The 17,726-nt window shown below is 39.6% G+C and overlaps 1 protein-coding gene across 1 annotated transcript; it reads left to right on the top strand.

The window, feature by feature from the left end:
• The first annotated feature begins 3,570 nt into the window (after window positions 1-3,570).
• On the top strand, window positions 3,571-16,782 carry LOC139311620 (zinc finger protein 678-like). Its single transcript, XM_070936094.1, has 7 exons — window positions 3,571-4,017; window positions 4,259-4,373; window positions 4,490-4,557; window positions 11,789-11,918; window positions 14,214-14,791; window positions 14,876-15,776; window positions 16,263-16,782. Exons 1-7 carry the CDS (start codon window positions 3,604-3,606, stop codon window positions 16,388-16,390), a joined length of 2,334 nt encoding a protein of 777 aa, XP_070792195.1. The 5' UTR covers window positions 3,571-3,603; the 3' UTR covers window positions 16,391-16,782.
• The last annotated feature ends 944 nt before the right edge of the window (window positions 16,783-17,726 follow it).

Here is a 17,726-nt window from a genome sequence, read left to right on the forward strand (position 1 = left end):
TATGCCGCCCTTCTCCGGAGACTCAGGGCGGCTTACAATGCGTTAAGCAATAGCCTTTGTACTTTTGTATATTTTTATACAAAGTCAGCTTATTGCCCCCACAATCTGGGTCCTCATTTCACCTACCTTAGACAGGATGGAAGGCTGAGTCAACCTTGAGTCAACCTGAGTCAAGTATGACAGAAGGAAAAAAGAAATAAAATAAAAATCCCCCCCCCCCTCCACCAGTTTGTACAGATGAACTGGAGCAGCCCTCCATTCCCGCGCAGCCTCCAAAGCAGGGGTGAAATGCTCCCAATTCAGACCGGATCACCCGATCCGGTAGAGATAGAGGCGGGTGTTTCGGAGAACCGGTAACAAAAATCCCTGCCACCCCGCCCGCCCCCCCCCCCAATGTTCAGTTGAGCTGCACAATCAGAGGCTTTTTTTTTTTAACTTTAAAAGCATTTTTTCTATAACCTCTTCGGCCAAAAAAAAAATGCTTTTAAAAGTAAAAGAATAAAGCCTCTGATGATCCCACGGCTCAGCTGGGATCGTCAGAGGCTTTTCAAAGCATTTTTTTCTGCAACCTCTTCGTGGAAGAGGTAGAAAAAAAATGGTTTTAAAAGTAAAAAAAAAAAAAAAGTTGGCCACGCCCACCCAGTCAAATTACCCCCACCCCCACCACCAAGCCATGCCCACAGAACCGGTAGTAACAAATTTTACATTTCACCACTGGGTTGGGGGTGGGTGACCCCCCCAAGAAGATCCTTTAAATGTTCAGCTCAGAGTACTTTGTTAACAATGTTTCTCTCTGTTGAGGGTTTTTGTTTAATAAGTTAATTTTATGATGCTGAAGAACATTCAATTTGTTATTGGTAATTTAAAGCCGGGCTCTAAACTGGATGCCACCCAGACAAAGAACAACATTTCTGGTGTGGTTTGTTCTTTTTTTTCCATAATAAGCCCATTTGCATCTTGGAACATTAAAGAACTTTGTGGAATAGCTAAAAAAAAAAAAAAAAGGCAGCGTCTTTACGAAGTGAAAATTGTGACTATTTTAACTTTTAAAGTATTCAAAAGAAACAGAGATAAAACAGAGACTTTCCTTTTGTCCATTTGATTGAATTGTCAGGTTGGAATGATTTTTTTTTCCTTTCACTGTGCTAAAAAGGAATCAACGTCTTTTTTTCATTTTTTTCTTGTCCCTCAAACTTTCTTTTCCTGTCTTCTTTTTTTGATTTCCTATTTCTATTTTTCTTTGTGTTTTGTATAATAAATAAATAAATAAGATCTGGAGACTCTAGAAAGAGTGCAGAGAAGAGCAACAAAGATGGAGGCTAAAACATATTAAAAATGGTTGCTGGAACTGGGTATTTTCGAGTCTGATGAAAAGAAGGACGAGGGGAGACATGATAGCATCTTCCCATATCTCAGGGGCTGCCAGAAAGAAGATCTCTTCTCTTCTCTTCTCTTCTCTTCTCTTCTCTTCTCTTCTCTTCTCTTCTCTTCTCTTCTCTTCTCTTCTCTTCTCTATTCCATTCCATTCCATACCATTCTTCTCTTTTCTATTCCATTCTATTCTATTCCATTCCATTCTTCTCTATTGTATTCCATGCTTCCCTATTCCATTCTATTCTATTCCATTCTTCTCTTTTCTATTCTATTCCATTCCATTCCATTCTTCTCTTCTCTATTCTATTCTTCTCTTTTCTATTCTATTCCATTCCATTCTTCTCTATTCCATTCCATTCCATTCTTCTCTTTTCTATTCCATTCTTCTCTATTCTATTCTATTCTATTCCATTCTATTCCATTCTTCTCTTTTCTATTGTATTCCATTCAGTGGTGGGATTCAAGTAATTTAACAATTGGTTCTCTGCCCTAATGATTTCTTCCAAAAACCAGTTTGCCAAACTGCTCTGAAAATTAACAACCGGTTCTCCCGAAGTGGTGCGAACTGGCTGAATCCCACCACTGATTCCATTCCATTCCATTCCATTCTTCTCTTTTCTATTCTATTCTTCTCTATTCCATTCCATTCCATTCTTCTCTATTCTATTCTATTCTATTCTATTCTATTCTATTCTATTCTATTCCATTCCATTCCATTCCATTCCATTCCATTCTTCTCTATTCTATTCCATTCTTCTCTATTCCATTCCATTCCATTCTTTTCTTCTCTATTCTATTCTGTTCCATTCCATTCTTTTCTTTTCTTCTCTATTCTATTCCATTCTTCTCTATTCTATTCTATTCCATTATTCTCTATTCCATTCCATTCCATTCTTCTCTTTTCCATTCCATTCCATTCTTCTCTTCTCTATTCCATTCTTCTCTTTTCTATTCTATTCTATTCCATTCCATTCCATTCCATTCTTCTCTTCTCTATTCCCTTCCCTTCTCTTCCCTTCCCTTCCCTTCCCTTCCCTTCCCTTCCCTTCCCTTCTCAGCAGACTAAATTAAAGAGATGAAGGTGGAGTTGCACTATATAGAAGAAACAGGGGTGAAATGCTCCCGGTTTAGACCAGATGGCCCGATCCGGTAGCGATGGAGGCGGGTGGTTCAGAGAACCAGTAGCAAAAATCCCTGGCCACCCCACCTTGCCCAGCTGAGCCGCACAATCATCAGAGGCTTTTTTTTTTTTTTACTTTTAAAAGCATTTTTTTCTACAACCTCTTCAGCTGAAAAAAATGGTTTTAAAAGTAAAAAAAAAAATAAAAAATTGGCCACGCCCACCCTGTCACATTACCCCCCCCCCACAAGCCACACCCACAGAAACAGTAGTAAGAAGTTTTAGATTTCACCACTGAGAAGAAATAACCAAACCGCTCTAGAAACGCAACAGAAGAGAGGCAAAAACTTCCTTCAATGCATTTGGGTTGATATAAAAGGGGGAAAAGAAGCACAGACGTCGAAGCCTTTGTCTGACAGGGAGCCGTGGAGAGGGACATTTCCTCCTATTCCCATGCCCATCATCCCCGCCCTCTCCCTTCCCCCTCCCATGCGCTCCTCTTTCGACGATCCCGGCACTTTGCCCCATATCCACCAGGGGGCGGCCTCTGCTAAGAGAACGTCCCGGTTGCCTTTGTACAGGAGGCTGCGAAGGAAGTGACATCACAAAAGCTTTCCTCTCTAGGACTTTGCACTCGCTCTCCTTTGCACTCGGCCCAGAGGCGGCGGAGAAGCTGCGGGAGAGTCTGGCGGGGGGACATACAGAGGTGCCTCGGGTGAGGGGGGGGGCTCTTCCCGGGTCCCATGCTCCCCAGCCGCCCTCTCCCTGCAGGGGGAAGCGGAAGAAGCGGGATGCCGGGAAGGTGGGAGTCCCTTCCCGGCCAAAAGGGGAGGGGTCTCCGGGGAGGTTGGGGTTAGGTCGCTCAGTGGCTGAATTCCACTTTCTAATTCTTGGTGTTTCTTTTTCTTCCCTTCTCAGATACGGAAGCTGGAAGCCATTTGTGGTCTTTGCAAGGCAAACTTTCCTCTTGGGGGAAGAAGAAAAAGAGCGGAATCCCTTGCAGGGATCAGTCCTGCAGCACCAGAAATGGTCCCGTGAAGGAAAAGGCATCGGGAGACCCACCAGAGTCCTTGGAGCCATTTGCAGTTGCTCTGCAGGACAGAGAAAGGATGGAGACACAACCTTTTGGAAAGGAGGGAGCCAGAAAAGGCCCTTCAGCTGCTCAGCCTGGGAAGGGGGCGAAGCTCTGGACAAGAACTGGGCAGAAGATCCTGGAGAAGGAAACCATCCTCCCTTCAGAAGTTCAGCCCTGGACCTCCATCCAATACCGGGAGGCTGAGGGTCCCCGAGGACTTTGCAGCCGACTCCATGGCTTTTGCAAACGATGGCTGAGACCAGAGAAGAACACCAAAGCCCAGATGCTGGACCTGGTGGTTCTGGAGCAGTTCCTGGCTCTTCTGCCCCCAGAGATGGAGAGCTGGGTGCGGGAGTGTGGAGCAGAGACCAGCTCCCAGGCGGTGGCCCTGGCTGAAGGCTTCCTCCTGAGCCAGGCAGAGGAGCAAAAGGAGCAGGTCGAGTTGCAGGTGAGAGTTCAAAAGAGAATAGAGAATGTGTTTGAATACTTCACCCTTCCTGCTCAAACTTCTGTAACATTCATAATATGTGGCAATGTCCCACCTATTCTTGTAGGACATTGTTCCATTGTTTCTCATTCAACCTCACAGATGGATATTGGGGGCTTTGAGGTGGCGTTCTGAATATAGGAATCGACTTTACGTCGCGTGATGTACATTAATTCTGCTTCTTCCTTCCTCCTACTGGAAGTGCTGCACTGTGGAGATCAGAGATCCTGAGGGAAAGAAGAACCCATCAAATCCCCCTCAGGAGCTATTTTTCAGGAGGATCCCTTGGGAAGATCCAAGTCAGGACATCTCAGGAGGTAATGGAAGATCCTCCAATTTCCTATCTGTCTTACCTTCGCTACCTCTTATTTTCTATAGAATATCTCCTTCTATTTTGTTAATGATGCATTTTGAAATTATTTATTCCTTACAGAGAAACAAAGAATGAAGCTTTCTGGATTTTATGACGGAGATCAAACAGCGGTTGAACCTCCAAATCAGGTAAGAAAGGGAAAAAGTATTAGATTTCTATTCTCCCTTCAGGAAGTGAAGCAGGTGTGCAGAGGGCTCCCTCCTTCTCCCTCCCTCTCTTGTTTGGCCTGGATTATTTTTGTGTTCTTCCACAACATGCAGAGCAGAATAGCAGGTTCAAATTGCTGTCAGCCAGTATAGCTTCCTCTGGTTATCTTGCTCTGCTAGGTACTCCTCCAACTTTGAGTTTACAAGAAGGAATTTTTAAAAGTCCTTCAAGAAATGGGAATAAATGTATCACAGTGGCAGGAACTGCTACAGTCCCATATTTTTCGTGTAATTCTTTGACGCAGAATTGTGCAAGGCTAATGAAAAATAACTAAATACTCACATTTCCACATTACCATTTTTTAAAAGCCTCATTTATAAGCAGCAGTTCAAAAGTAAGCAAGTTATATTAAAAAATAAAGCCGACTATTAAAATCCAAAGGGAGTGGCCGTGTTGAGCATGTAATCATGGTACTTTCCCATTTTCTCACTTAAAATTAGGACTTGTGTGATGCACAGCCATTAAACACCTAAAGTGTTGGGGCACCCACTATTTCTGTAGGCAAGTCATTCCACTGATTAATTGTTTTCAGTGTCAGGAAATTTCTCTTTACTTGTAGGTTGGTTCTCTCCTTGAATCGTTTCCATCCATTGCTTCTTGGAACACTGCTATCATGTCACCCCATCTAGTCCTTCTTTTCATCAAACTAGACATACCCAATTCCAGCAACCGTTCTTTATATGTCTTAGACTCATGTCCACTAATAATTTTTGTTGGTCTTCTCTGCACTCTTTCTAGATCTCAAGATCTTTTTTACATCTGGCAACCAAAAGTGGATGTAATATTCCAAGTGTGCTCTTAGCAAGGCATTATAAAGTAGTATTAACACTTCATGTCATCTTGATTCTATCCCTCTTAATGCAGCCTATGATTGGGTTATAGGGTTTTTTTGGCAACTGTAGCCTACTGCTGGCTCATGTTTAAGTGATTGTCCACTAGGATTCTAAGATCCCTGTTGCCTTACTACTGTTGAGCCAGGTATCACCTATTCTATGCCAGTGCATTTGGTTTTTCTTTCCCAAATTTAGGACCTAACATTTCTCACTGTTGATTTCATTTTGTTAGATGGGGCTCAATTTGTCAATCCTTCTGTATCTCGAGCTTATCTTCTGGAGTGTTTTTATTCCTGTCAATTTGGTCTTGTCTGCAAATTTGATGAGTTCCCCTTCAATCCTCTTGTCTAAATCATTCATTTTTTTTTTTATTGCAAAAGTTTTACAATTACATTTTCACCCCTTTCCCCCCCCTCAACCCACCCCAAACTTCCCAACCTCCCTAACCCTCCCTAGCCCTCCCCTCCCCCCGGACTTCCACACAATATACTCATGTCAAGTAAAAAACCCCCCTTTGTATAAAACTTGAACCCCTCCCTCCCCCGTATAATTTTTCATCTTCATTACTTTGAAATATTACTATCTTGATATATCATTTTCAAATGAAAGCTATTTGATACTTCCTAGTTTGATATTTGTTCTGAACATAATCTATCCACTTTTTCCATTCCCATTCATAAGTCTCTTGTGAACAATCTTTTAAGTATGCTGAAATCTTCGCCATCTCTGCAAAACTGGCCATCTTCAAAGTCCATTCCTCGATAGTGGGCAAAGCTTCATTCTTCCAGTATTTACCTATCAACAATCTTGCTGCTGTTATCATATACAATATCAATTTTGTTTCACCCAATGTAAAACCCTTAACTATACCCAATAAAAACAGTTGTGGAGAAAATTGAATTTTTTTCTTCAAAACATTCTGCATGACCCACCAAATTTTTATCCAAAAAGCCTTAACTTTCCTACAAGTCCACCAAACATGATAATATGTAGCATCTAAACAATCACATCTCCAACATTTTGGCTGAACATTAGGGTACATACACGACAATTTTTTGGGGTCTAAATGCCATCTATAAAACATTTTATAGAAATTTTCCCTCAAATTCTGCGACTGTAAATTTAACGTTCTGAACCCAAATTTTTTCCCATGTTTCCAACATCACTGGTTCTTCAAAATTTTGTGCCCACTTAATCATACAATCTTTAACTAATTCAATTTCTGAGTCCCTTTCTAACAAAACATTAAAAAGCCTTTTAATATGCATTGGACCTTTCTCTTTTATGTGTCTAACCAATTCTTCCTCGTGCAACATAATACCAGTTTTTTGGTCCTCTTTCCATCTCAATTGTAATTGATTATATTGTAACCAAGTTAAGTTAATCCCTTCATCCAACAGTGTCTTTAATGTCTTCAACTGCCATCTGCCCGCATCTGTAAAAAGAACCTCTTTGTATAAAAACCCCCTGAGTGACATTATATTTGTATTCCACATAATATGACCAAGATCCAGCCATAGCGGTATTTTATAATCCCATTTGAATCGGTGCTTCTTCCAAACTCTCATCGAAGAGTCTCTGAGTATATGGCTTTTAAATACTTTATCCACTTTGTTGTCATAAAATAAGTAAGCATGCCATCCAAATTCAAGATCAAAACTTTCAATATTCAGTATTCCAGTCTTTTTCCTTCCAAACCAATCACTTGCTAAGGTCAAAGCTGCTGCTTCATAACATAACTGTAGGTTTGGAAGTTTAAGACCTCCCCTTTCTGGAACATCTTGCATAATTTTCAATTTCACTCTCGGTTTTTTCTCGTTCCAGACAAACTTATTCACTCCAGTTTGCCAAACTTTCAGTTGTTTATCACTTTTAAGCACCGGAATCATTTGAAACAGAAAAAGAAATCTTGGCAAAATGTTCATCTTAACTGCTGCTATTCTTCCAAGTAGAGACAGCTGCAGATTTTTCCAAGTCTCCATATCTTTCTGCACCTCTCGCCACAACACCTCATAATTATTTTGAAACAATTTCATGTTTGATTCTGCAACCTGAACTCCTAGATATTTTACCTTTGGTACAATCTCAAAACCTGCCCTCCTTTCAAGCTCGTGTTTACGATCTTGTGTCATATTTTTAACAATCATCTTAGTTTTTTTCTGATTCAGTCTAAATCCTGAAACTTTACCATAGTCTTGTATAATGTCCTTCATCTGGATTATTGATTCCATTGGCTGTGTTAGGGTAACGACCAGATCATCTGCAAATGCCTTTATTCTGTAATCCTCTTGCCTTATCATTATACCTTTCAAGACATTAGAATCCCGTATTGTATTTAACAAGACTTCTAGTGTTAAAATAAATAACAACGGGGACAGCGGACATCCCTGTCTTGTTCCTTTTTCAATTTTAAACTCTGTTGTCAAACTTCCATTAATAATAATCTGTGCCTTTTGCTCTTGGTAAATTGCTGAAACCGCCTGTATAAATTGATCCCCAAAGTCCATCTTTTTTAAAGTCTTTAGTAGAAAATTCCAGTCCACTCTATCAAAGGCCTTCTCTGCATCCAGGAAGACCAGCACTGCAGGGATCTGTTTATTCTTCTCAAGATATTCCAGTAAGTCTATTACTTGCCTTACATTGTCCTTCATGTATCTACCCTCGATAAATCCCGCTTGATCATCATGAATCACCTTTTGAATTACTGGCATCAACCTGTTGGCTAGTACTTTTGCATAAATTTTATAATCAGTATTCAGAAGAGATATTGGTCTATAATTCTCTGGTTTTTTTGGACCTGCCTGCTCTTTTGGTATCAGAGAAATATAAGCTGTTGTCCATGATGGGGGTATTTTACCCCCTTGTTGAATATTACAAAATAGATCTCTAAGTTGTTCCACCATTTCTGCTTGCAAATTTTTATAATACACTGCAGTCAAACCATCCGTTCCAGGAGCTTTAGCTGTTTTTAATTGTTTAATTGCTACTATTATCTCCTCCTCTGTTATAGGATAATTCATTCTTTCCTTTTGTTGGTCAGTAATTTTTGTAACTTTTTTATTATCTAAGTATTTTTCTATAAGTCCATTCTGCACATCATCTTTAGCATATAGTTTAGTATAATAATCCACAAAAGCTTCTTTAATTAATTTTTGTTGAAAGATTTCTTTCCCTCCAATATCAATACTATCAATAGTCCGTGTACTCTGCTTTTTCCTTAATGTGTAGGCCAACCAGCTGCCCGGTTTATTAGCATTACAAAATGTATTATGCTTCGCATATTGTAAGTTTGTTGCAACTTGTTCTGCCATAAGCATTTGAAATTGGTCTTTCAAAAGTTTTATAACACCACGTATTCTTTCATCTGTTGGGTTTTTAATAAGTAGCTGTTCTTTGTTCTTTATTTCTACTTCCAATTCAGATCTTTTCTTTTGTCGAATCAATCTATGTTTAGAGTTCATATAAATAAGCACCCCTCTCATATAAGCTTTGCTCGCATCCCACACAATTTCAATTGGGGTACCTTTATTCAAGTTTATTTCAAAAAATTCTTTCAAGTGCTTTTTAAGTTCTATTATATTTTTTTCATATCTGAACAAGTTTTCATTTATTCTCCAAGAACGTCTCTCAATCTTGCCCATCTCGATTTCTATCCATACGGGGCTATGGTCGGTCAAGGTTCTTGGGAAAATCTTTGTTCTTTTTGTCTTAACAAGTAGATCATCTGACAACAAAATGAAGTCAATCCTAGAGAAGGATCTATGTCTGTCGGAAAAAAAAGTATAATCCAATTTTTTTGGGTTATGTATTCTCCAAATATCTTTTAATTCCAAGTCTTCTTTCATATCAAAAAAAAATCTGTGGTAATCTAATCCTAGATTTCGCCAAACTCTTTTTATCTAGTTTAGAATCAATTACTCCATTCCAATCTCCCAAATTTTAAATTGGTTTTAAATTGGGTTGTTTTAATTTACGGCCAGAATATCTAATTATTTTAATACTGTTTTTTAAATTTTGTATGCTTTGTTTTTACTTAGGCTGTGCACCGCCCTGAGTCCTATTTGGAGAAGGGCGGTATAGAAATTTAAACAAATAAATAAAATAAATAATTAGAATAGATCTATAGTCCCATTGCAGTATTTTAGTATGTAACATTTTATAAAAATGGTCCTGTTGTTGATTGGGAGCATAAATTCCAATCAAAAGAATTTGGCCATTTACTGTAAGCAATTCAATTGCTATAAACCTACCATCTTCATCTGCTTCTATAATTTTAGCTGTTAATCTTTTGTTTACATAAATAACCACACCATTCTTTTTTTGCAAAGTTGAAGATATAAAATGTGTTCCTAATTTAGAATTTATCAAATATTTTTGATCTTGAGTTGTAATATGCGTTTCTTGTAAACAAATTATATCATTATTAAATTGTCTCAAGTATGCAAATAACTTCTTCCTTTTCTGTACTGAATTCAACCCATTCACATTCCAAGATAAACACTTAATGGTCATCTTTATCTTTCTGAAGCAACGAGCAGAATAACCGAATATCTTCCGGAATCTTCGGTCTTGCTCCCCCCATGGCCTCAGTCTCTTGTGTAATACTCTTAGCTCCCTTTTTATATTGTCTTTCCTGTTGTTGCTTTTCTTTAAGTTGCTTAGATTTTGCACGAGTTATACGCTGATCCTTAACTTCAACCATCCGAACCGGGTCCAAGATTGGAGAAGATTCCAACAGGGGCTCTTCCAAAAAACCTCCTTCAGCACCCTGCGTTTCCTCTAACTCCACCTGCTTAGACTGTTCTTGCGGTTCTTGCTGGAGTTGCTTCTTATCACTCTCCTTAATCTCCAGGACTGTAGATGTACGTGGAGATGGTGTTCTTTCTTTAAAAATAGTAGTGTAGAAATGCTCCGCCTTCTCCACAGTATTCAAACGATGTCTTTCTCCCTTGTACTTCAAGATTATGCCAGTTGGGGCATCCCACCGAAATGGTATCTCTTGTTTTTGCAGTTCTTTTACTAGAAAGCCAAAATCTTTTCTGGCTTTCAGCATTTTAAGTGGTAGTTCTTTGTAAACTCCAATTTGTGCGCCCCCCACTTGCACAGAAGTAAGAAAGGATTTTTGCAGGATATCATTTCTTATTGCTCTGTCCGTAAAATATATGACCACATCTCTAGGCAATTGTCTTTGTCTGGCCACCCAGGAATTCACTCTGTAAATTTTGTCTATTTTGTAAAAAACCACATCAGGATTAATTTTTAAAATCACTGCCAGAGCCTCAGCACAAGTCTGTCTCAAATCCTGTCTGTCATCCTCTCTGATTCCTCAAAGCCTTCTTGCAAATTCCATTGCCCTGAATTGCATCATAACAATTTCGTTTTCAACTCTCTGCATTTTATCATCAACATCAGAAATTTTATAGTCATTGTCTTTCATCTTAACATTGACTTCTGATTTAAATTCTTCCACTTTGGAGTCCACTTTAATAATAAATTCTGCAAGGCCAGACGCCACATCTGATATTTTTTTAGTCACCTTGCCATAATCCTGTTTCACCATATCTTTGATTTCATTAATTTCCTGCATAATTTCCTGTTGAGATTTTTGAAGTTTATCATCTATTTCCTGTTGAGATTTTTGAAATTTATCATCCAAAGCCTGAGAAATAAATTCTTTTAAATTTTCAAAGTCAAAATCTTTTTTCTGAGTCTGTATCTGTTGAGCAGGGGGAAGCTGTGTTTCATGTTTGTGTGTGGGGGATCTCCCCCTGCTGCCTTTCCTTCCTGCTTCTTTGAGGCCATCCTGCCATGTAAGCTAGATTTTCTGAAAAGGGAAATCCCTTTTCCTTTTCCACCTCCACAGAGACTTCTAAAAAAATCCCCCAGGTTTAATCAAATAGAAACTGGAGTAAAGCAAATTCAGATTTTAAAAAAAGAGGGTTTTTTTTCCCCCTCTTCTCTTGTTTCTCTTTATTACAAGCGAAGCAACTTTGTAGCAACTTTGTAACAAAGCGAGATAACTTCACAAATCCACTCTCGCTGGCTCGTTAACTCTAGTGCTGGGCGCCATATTTTTTCAAATCACTTTCACTCGCTCGTATTTTCTCTTAAATTAAAAAGTCAACAAAGCTCTAATACTTGTGATTTCCGAGTTTCAGGGTTCAAATTAATATTTCCACTGCTTGTTGAGGTTGGTTTCATTCACTTTGGTCTTGTCTGCAAATTTGATGAGTTCCCCTTCAATCCTCTTGTCTAAATCATTCATGAAGATGAACAGATCTTGCAAATCCTCCTGTTCTGTTCTTTTTTCCGTGTTCAGGAGAGTCTCGTGTCCTTCGAGGAGGTGGCTGTGTCTTTCTCTGAGGAGGAATGGTTTCAGCTGGATCCTGACCAGAAAGCGCTGCATTCGGAAGTCATGCTTGAAAACCATAGGAACGTGGCCTCTCTGGGTAAGAGTTCTCTAGTCCCCAGTCAGAGAGTTCAAGAAGACAGATTCTAGTTAGCTTTTTTATTAGAAAACTACTAATCAGATACTGTCTCCTTTGAGGGAGAAGGAAAGGATCTGGGCGTCTCATGCTCCAAGGAAGGAAAAAGTCAATGTCCCTTTGCGTAGATGCTTTATGTGCCATTTCTTATCTCTATTTTTCCATTTCTATTTGAGTTTATTGCCCTCCCCCAAGTACTTAAGACTCAGTCCCAAAATTACAAGTGTTGCAGCACCACGGCTGTCGTTCACACTTACGAATGACAGCAGAGGCACTGCAACATTCGCCCTACCTATTCCCCTACCCCGCCGGGACTTACAGTATTTTTCAGACTATAAAACGCACTTTTCCCCTCCAAAAAAGTGGGTGGAAATGTCTGTGTGCCTTATAGAGTGAATATGGGTATGTTTTTGGCTTCCCAAACCCTCTCTGTGTCCCATTTTTGCCCTCCCTGGCGTCTAGAAGCACTCTGCAGGCCAAAAACAAGCCCGCTTTTGGCCTCTGGAGGCCTCTGCGAGTCCCATTTTTGCCCTGGAGGCTGAAAACGGGACAAGGAGAGAGTTTGGGAGGCCAAAAATGAGCCCGTTTTTGTCCTGCAGAGTGCTTCTGAATGCCAGGGAGGGTAAAAATGGGACATGTGGAGACAAAAAATGTCACTGTGTTTACAACATGACTACTGTTTTGAGATAACCCAGGAGCAAAATACAGGACACAAAGGTTTGTCTTATAAACAGTGGTTTATATACAAGACTTCTATATACATACATACATATAGTAGGCACATACCAGGCAAGCAAGCAATCTTCAACCTTACACGGAGAACTACGGTGCACATAGAACACAACAAGGAGAGAGATACACGAGGAGAGAGAGAGAGAAACGCCCTCTCATGGCTTCTCTTATATAGATAGCTTCTTAAAACGGCAATAACCCTGCTGACACATCCTGGTCACAGCCTTACAGCAGCTGGTCAGCTTTAAATCCTCATTACCCTATTTTTTTTCTTGTTTTCCTTCTCTAAATTTAGGTGTGTCTTATGCTCTGAAAAATATGGTATCTTGTGATGATGTGGTCAGCCGTTGGTTCCTTTGCCTAATTCAGTGCATTTGCAGAAAAAAGAGGCCTACGGTAGTGAGAGATAAGCAAGATCAGTACTGGGAAATCTAGCACTATTGATCTAACGTGATCTTGCACTACAGTGCTTTAGGCCTCTGTCTCTGCTAACCAAGACCTGCACGAGATCCAGAACAAAATGGTTTACAAACAGACAGTAGGCCTCTTCGTTTTCAAAGACGTTTGCCCTGGATCGCATGCAGTCCTCAGTTCTTAAATGAACACGGGCCTAAAGTACTGCAGTGTGAGATTACATGAGATTTATTGCCTGAGATCTTGCACTACTGGTCTTGTGTGATCTCTCACTAAAGTACTCTAGGCCTCTGTCCTCTGCGAACAGACGCCTGTACCAGATCCAGCCAAAGAGCCCTTGGAAGCCGATGAGACCTTGGATGAGACCTTGGAGCAGTGAAATAGCCATTCTTGAAGCCTCCCCACCTTTCCAGTCTCAGCATGAAGAGCGTTTACACGCCAAAGGGAAGCTTCAGCAAGGGATTTTGCTCCAAAGTCTCATCACTGGGATGAAGGACAGACACCGTGGAGCAGCTGCTCCAAGGTACACTGTGGAAGAAGGAGAACAATTTCAAAAAATTGTTTCGGTTCTCACAGGCCTTTGCTGCAATTAACCCACCCCAATGAAACTTAAGTTTTCTCCTATTTCCCCCTTGAATATTTCCCCTGATGATTCCTTAACTCAAAACTGACTCTGAGTGAGATTTGCATATATATAGATAAATGTAAAGAAAGAGATGTTTTCTAGATATTTTCAAGGCTTTCATGACTCATGAATATAGAAATCATCATTTCTATGAGGACCCAGATTGTGGCAATAAGCTGACTTCGTATAAAAAAGAACATCGCTTAGGGGGGCCCGAAAGCCCTACTAAGCAGGTATATACAAAAGTATGAAGGCTATTGCTTAATGCATTGTAAGCCGCCCTGAGTCTCCGGAGTAGGGCAGCATATAAATCAAACTAATAAATAAAAAATAAATAAAATCCATGTCTATATCACACCCCTGTAAGTATGCAAACATACAACCTAATGGAATTTCGGAGAAATTCAGAAGGAAATTCAGTTGACTTTCTACACTTTGATCTTTTTCTCTAACCTTGTTATCATTTTCTTTTCCCTTTTGCTTCGAAGGTAATAATGGGCAGGAGAATCAAGATTCCTGTGAACTGTTGCAAGTGATCAATGCTAAAAATGGAACAGAGAGAAACCACTCAAAGAATTTGAATCAGGCAAGTTCATCTTCCACTGATGCTCCGATGCAAGACTCTCTTGCCCAACAAGAGAAAATAGGGAAAAAATATGTTGGGAAAAGTATGAAGCTAATCAAAACTAAAGTTAATGAACACTATTTAACCCAAAACAAAGGAGAAGACGCAACAAGAAGACATAAAAGACAAAATTATAAAGGAACATTCATTCTTTTTCTTGGGAATAACTTCCTTACATCTCAAAAAGTGATTGATACAAAAGAGAAGCATTATAAATGTTTGGAATGTGGAAAATGTTTTAGAAAAAGGTGGCATCTTACTTCCCATAACATAATCCACACAGGAGAGAAGCCATATAAATGTATGGAGTGTGGAAAGACCTTTGCTCATGGCAGTACACTTACTATCCATAAAAGAATCCACACAGGGGAGAAACCATATAAATGCATAGAGTGTGGAAAGACATTTGCTCAGAGCAGTGGACTTAGAAGACACCAAAAGGTCCACTTAGGAGAGAAACTGTATAAATGCATGGAGTGTGGAAAGACCTTTGCTTATAGTAGTGGATTTAGAAGTCACAAAAAGCTCCACACAAGAGAGAAAGCATTTAAATGCACGGAATGTGGAAAGAATTTTGCTCAAAGAGGTCATCTTATTTCCCATAAGATGATCCACACAGGGGAGAAGCCGTATAAATGCATGGAGTGTGGAAAAACGTTTGCTCAGAGCAGTGGACTTACAAGCCACCAAAAGGTCCACTCAGGAGAGAAACCATATAAATGCATGGAGTGTGGAAAGACCTTTGCTTATAGTAGTGGATTTAGAAGTCACAAAAAGCTCCACACAGGAGAGAAACCATTTAAATGCACAGAATGTGGAAAGACCTTTGCTCAAAGAGGTCATCTTATTTCCCATAAGATGATCCACACAGGGGAGAAGCCGTATAAATGCATGGAGTGTGGAAAGACGTTTACTCAGAGCAGTGCACTTACAAGCCACCAAAAGGTCCACTCAGGAGAGAAACCATATAAATGCATGGAGTGTGGAAAGACCTTTGCTTATAGTAGTGGATTTAGAAGTCACAAAAAGCTCCACACAGGAGAGAAACCATTTAAATGCACGGAATGTGGAAAGACCTTTGCTCAAAGAGGTAATCTTATTTCCCATAAAATGATCCACACAGGGGAGAAACGGTATAAATGCAAGGAGTGTGGAAAGACCTTTGCTTATAGTAGTGGATTTAGAAGTCACAAAAAGCTCCACACAGGAGAGAAACCGTATAAATGCACGGAATGTGGAAAGACCTTTGCTCAGAGCACTGGACTTAGAAGCCACCAAAAGGTCCACTCAGGAGAGAAACCGTATAAATGTATGGAGTGTGAAAAGACCTTTGCTCATAGCGGTACACTTACTATCCATAAAAGAATCCACACAGGGGAGAAACCATATAAATGCATAGAGTGTGGAAAGACGTTTGCTCAGAGCAGTGGACTTAAAAGCCACCAAAAGGTCCACTCAGGAGAGAAACGGTATAAATGCATGGAGTTTGGAAAGATGTTTACTCATGGCAGTACACTTACTTCCCATAAGATCATCCACACGGGAGAAACCATATAAATGTATGGAGTGTGGAAAGAACTTTGCTGAAAGAGTTACTCTTATTTCCCATAAGATGATCCACACAGAGGAAATATCCGTATAAATGCATGGAGTGTGGAAAGACGTTTACTCAGAGCAGTGGACTTGGAAGACACAAAAAGCTCCACACAGGAGAGAAACCATTTAAATGTGGAAAGACCTTTGCTCAAAGAGTTACTCTTATTTCCCATAAGATGATCCATACAGAGGAAATATCCGTATAAATGCATGGAGTGTGGAAAGACGTTTACTCAGAGCAGTGGACTTGGAAGACACAAAAAGCTCCACACAGGAGAGAAACCATTTAAATGTGGAAAGACCTTTGCTCAAAGAGTTACTCTTATTTCCCATAAGATGATCCATACAGGGGAGAAGCCGTATAAATGCATGGAGTGTAGAAAGAGTTTTACTTATGACAGTGGGCATAGAAGCCACAAAAAGGTCCACTCAGGGAGCTTTTGATTGATGTGGCTCAGTCGGATACAAAAAGTGGGCTCCACGAACTCGCACTGAATCCCTTCATTGCAAGATCCCATAAGGGGCTAAAGTCACTCACTAGAGGTGATGAAGGGTAGTGTGGTGCCCTGCAGGTGAAATAGAGTGTCAGTTCTCCTGCTTGATCCAGGGCTAATTCCCTCTCATCCGGCGAAGAGAGGCAGCCATTATGGCTACCGTGAAGTTTGGGCAGCCGAAGAAACAAAGAATTTGCTGGAGCAGTGTGTGAACAGTGAATGGAACTGGGTGAGGTGACTTTTTTTAATCTAAAACCAACCCTAAAGAAAATAAACTCTGGAAATGGGATTCTTTTAAGAGTTTGTTTAAGTGGCAAACAATTATGGAGAGAACAATTACAGACCCGGAAAAAGAAAAAGAATATTAAGAAGTGAGCGCAAAATCTTTAAAAACATAGAAAGATTGGATCACTAACTTTTATTGGCAATAAGGCATTTTAAAATGCTAATACTATTGTTAGAATTTTGATTATTTGTTTGAATAAACACAGTGGAACTTGTTAGAATATATGCAATGTTGGAGTTAAGCAGAAAGCACCATCTACTGGTGAATGGAATACATACTCCTTTAACCCTGGGAAAATACTGATAAGACAGAAGAGAAAGTGGAAACTACACCTGGAGGACTGCTGTGCTATCTATTGTTCTATATTTAACTACTCCATGACTACTGGACCTCAAATGGTGAAAATACAGAAGACATATAAGTAAAGCAAACTTTCAACTATTAGGAGTCAGAGTTGAATTTATAGAGGGGACTTAAAAATACCTAAAAAGAGCTAAATTGACTATTTGTGGGATATAAAGAACTATATTACTGTATTCTTGGAGGAGCAGCAACAGGACTGAGTAAATTATTTCCAGATTGACTGTCTGAGGGGAAAGGTAATTGAGATTCTGAGGCAGTGATAGACCATTGACAGACTATTTGGATTTATTAAAAAAAAGGCAAGATGATTCAGCAGGGGGAAATAAGTGTGTTGCAAAAAGAATTGGTGGCGATGTTCCAAAGCATTTATGATTCTATGACAAGGAATCACAGGGAGATAATAGATTTAATGAATAATATAAATGAGAAGCTAGAAAGTGCTTCACAAGGAATAATGAATAATGATCAAAAAGCCCAGGAAATAGAGGAGATAATAGAGAGAACAGGAGAAACGATAGAATGGACAAATCAACAAACAAGATAGGAAGGAGAAAGTAATAAAAATTAATGAAGTAATTCAGGGAAAGTATATGCTAAAAGACCAAAAAATTATTTTGGACAAACATTAAGATATTTT

Source organism: Pituophis catenifer, unplaced genomic scaffold, assembly GCF_029215685.1.
Source record: "Pituophis catenifer annectens isolate HBS135680 unplaced genomic scaffold, rPitCat1.0.hap2 SCAF_2, whole genome shotgun sequence".
NCBI classification, from domain to species: Eukaryota; Metazoa; Chordata; class Lepidosauria; order Squamata; family Colubridae; genus Pituophis; species Pituophis catenifer.

What these genes read in the sequence shown, in the direction of transcription:
- LOC139311620 (XM_070936094.1), top strand. Translation starts at nt 3,604, where the DNA reads ATGGAGACACAACCTTTTGGAAAGGAGGGAGCCAGAAAAGGCCCTTCA. An exon ending in AAGTCAGGACATCTCAGGAG is followed by an intron (nt 4,374 to 4,489) that starts GTAATGGAAGAT and finishes TATTCCTTACAG; the next exon opens with AGAAACAAAGAATGAAGCTT. An exon ending in GACTTAGAAGACACCAAAAG is followed by an intron (nt 14,792 to 14,875) that starts GTCCACTTAGGA and finishes AGTCACAAAAAG; the next exon opens with CTCCACACAAGAGAGAAAGC.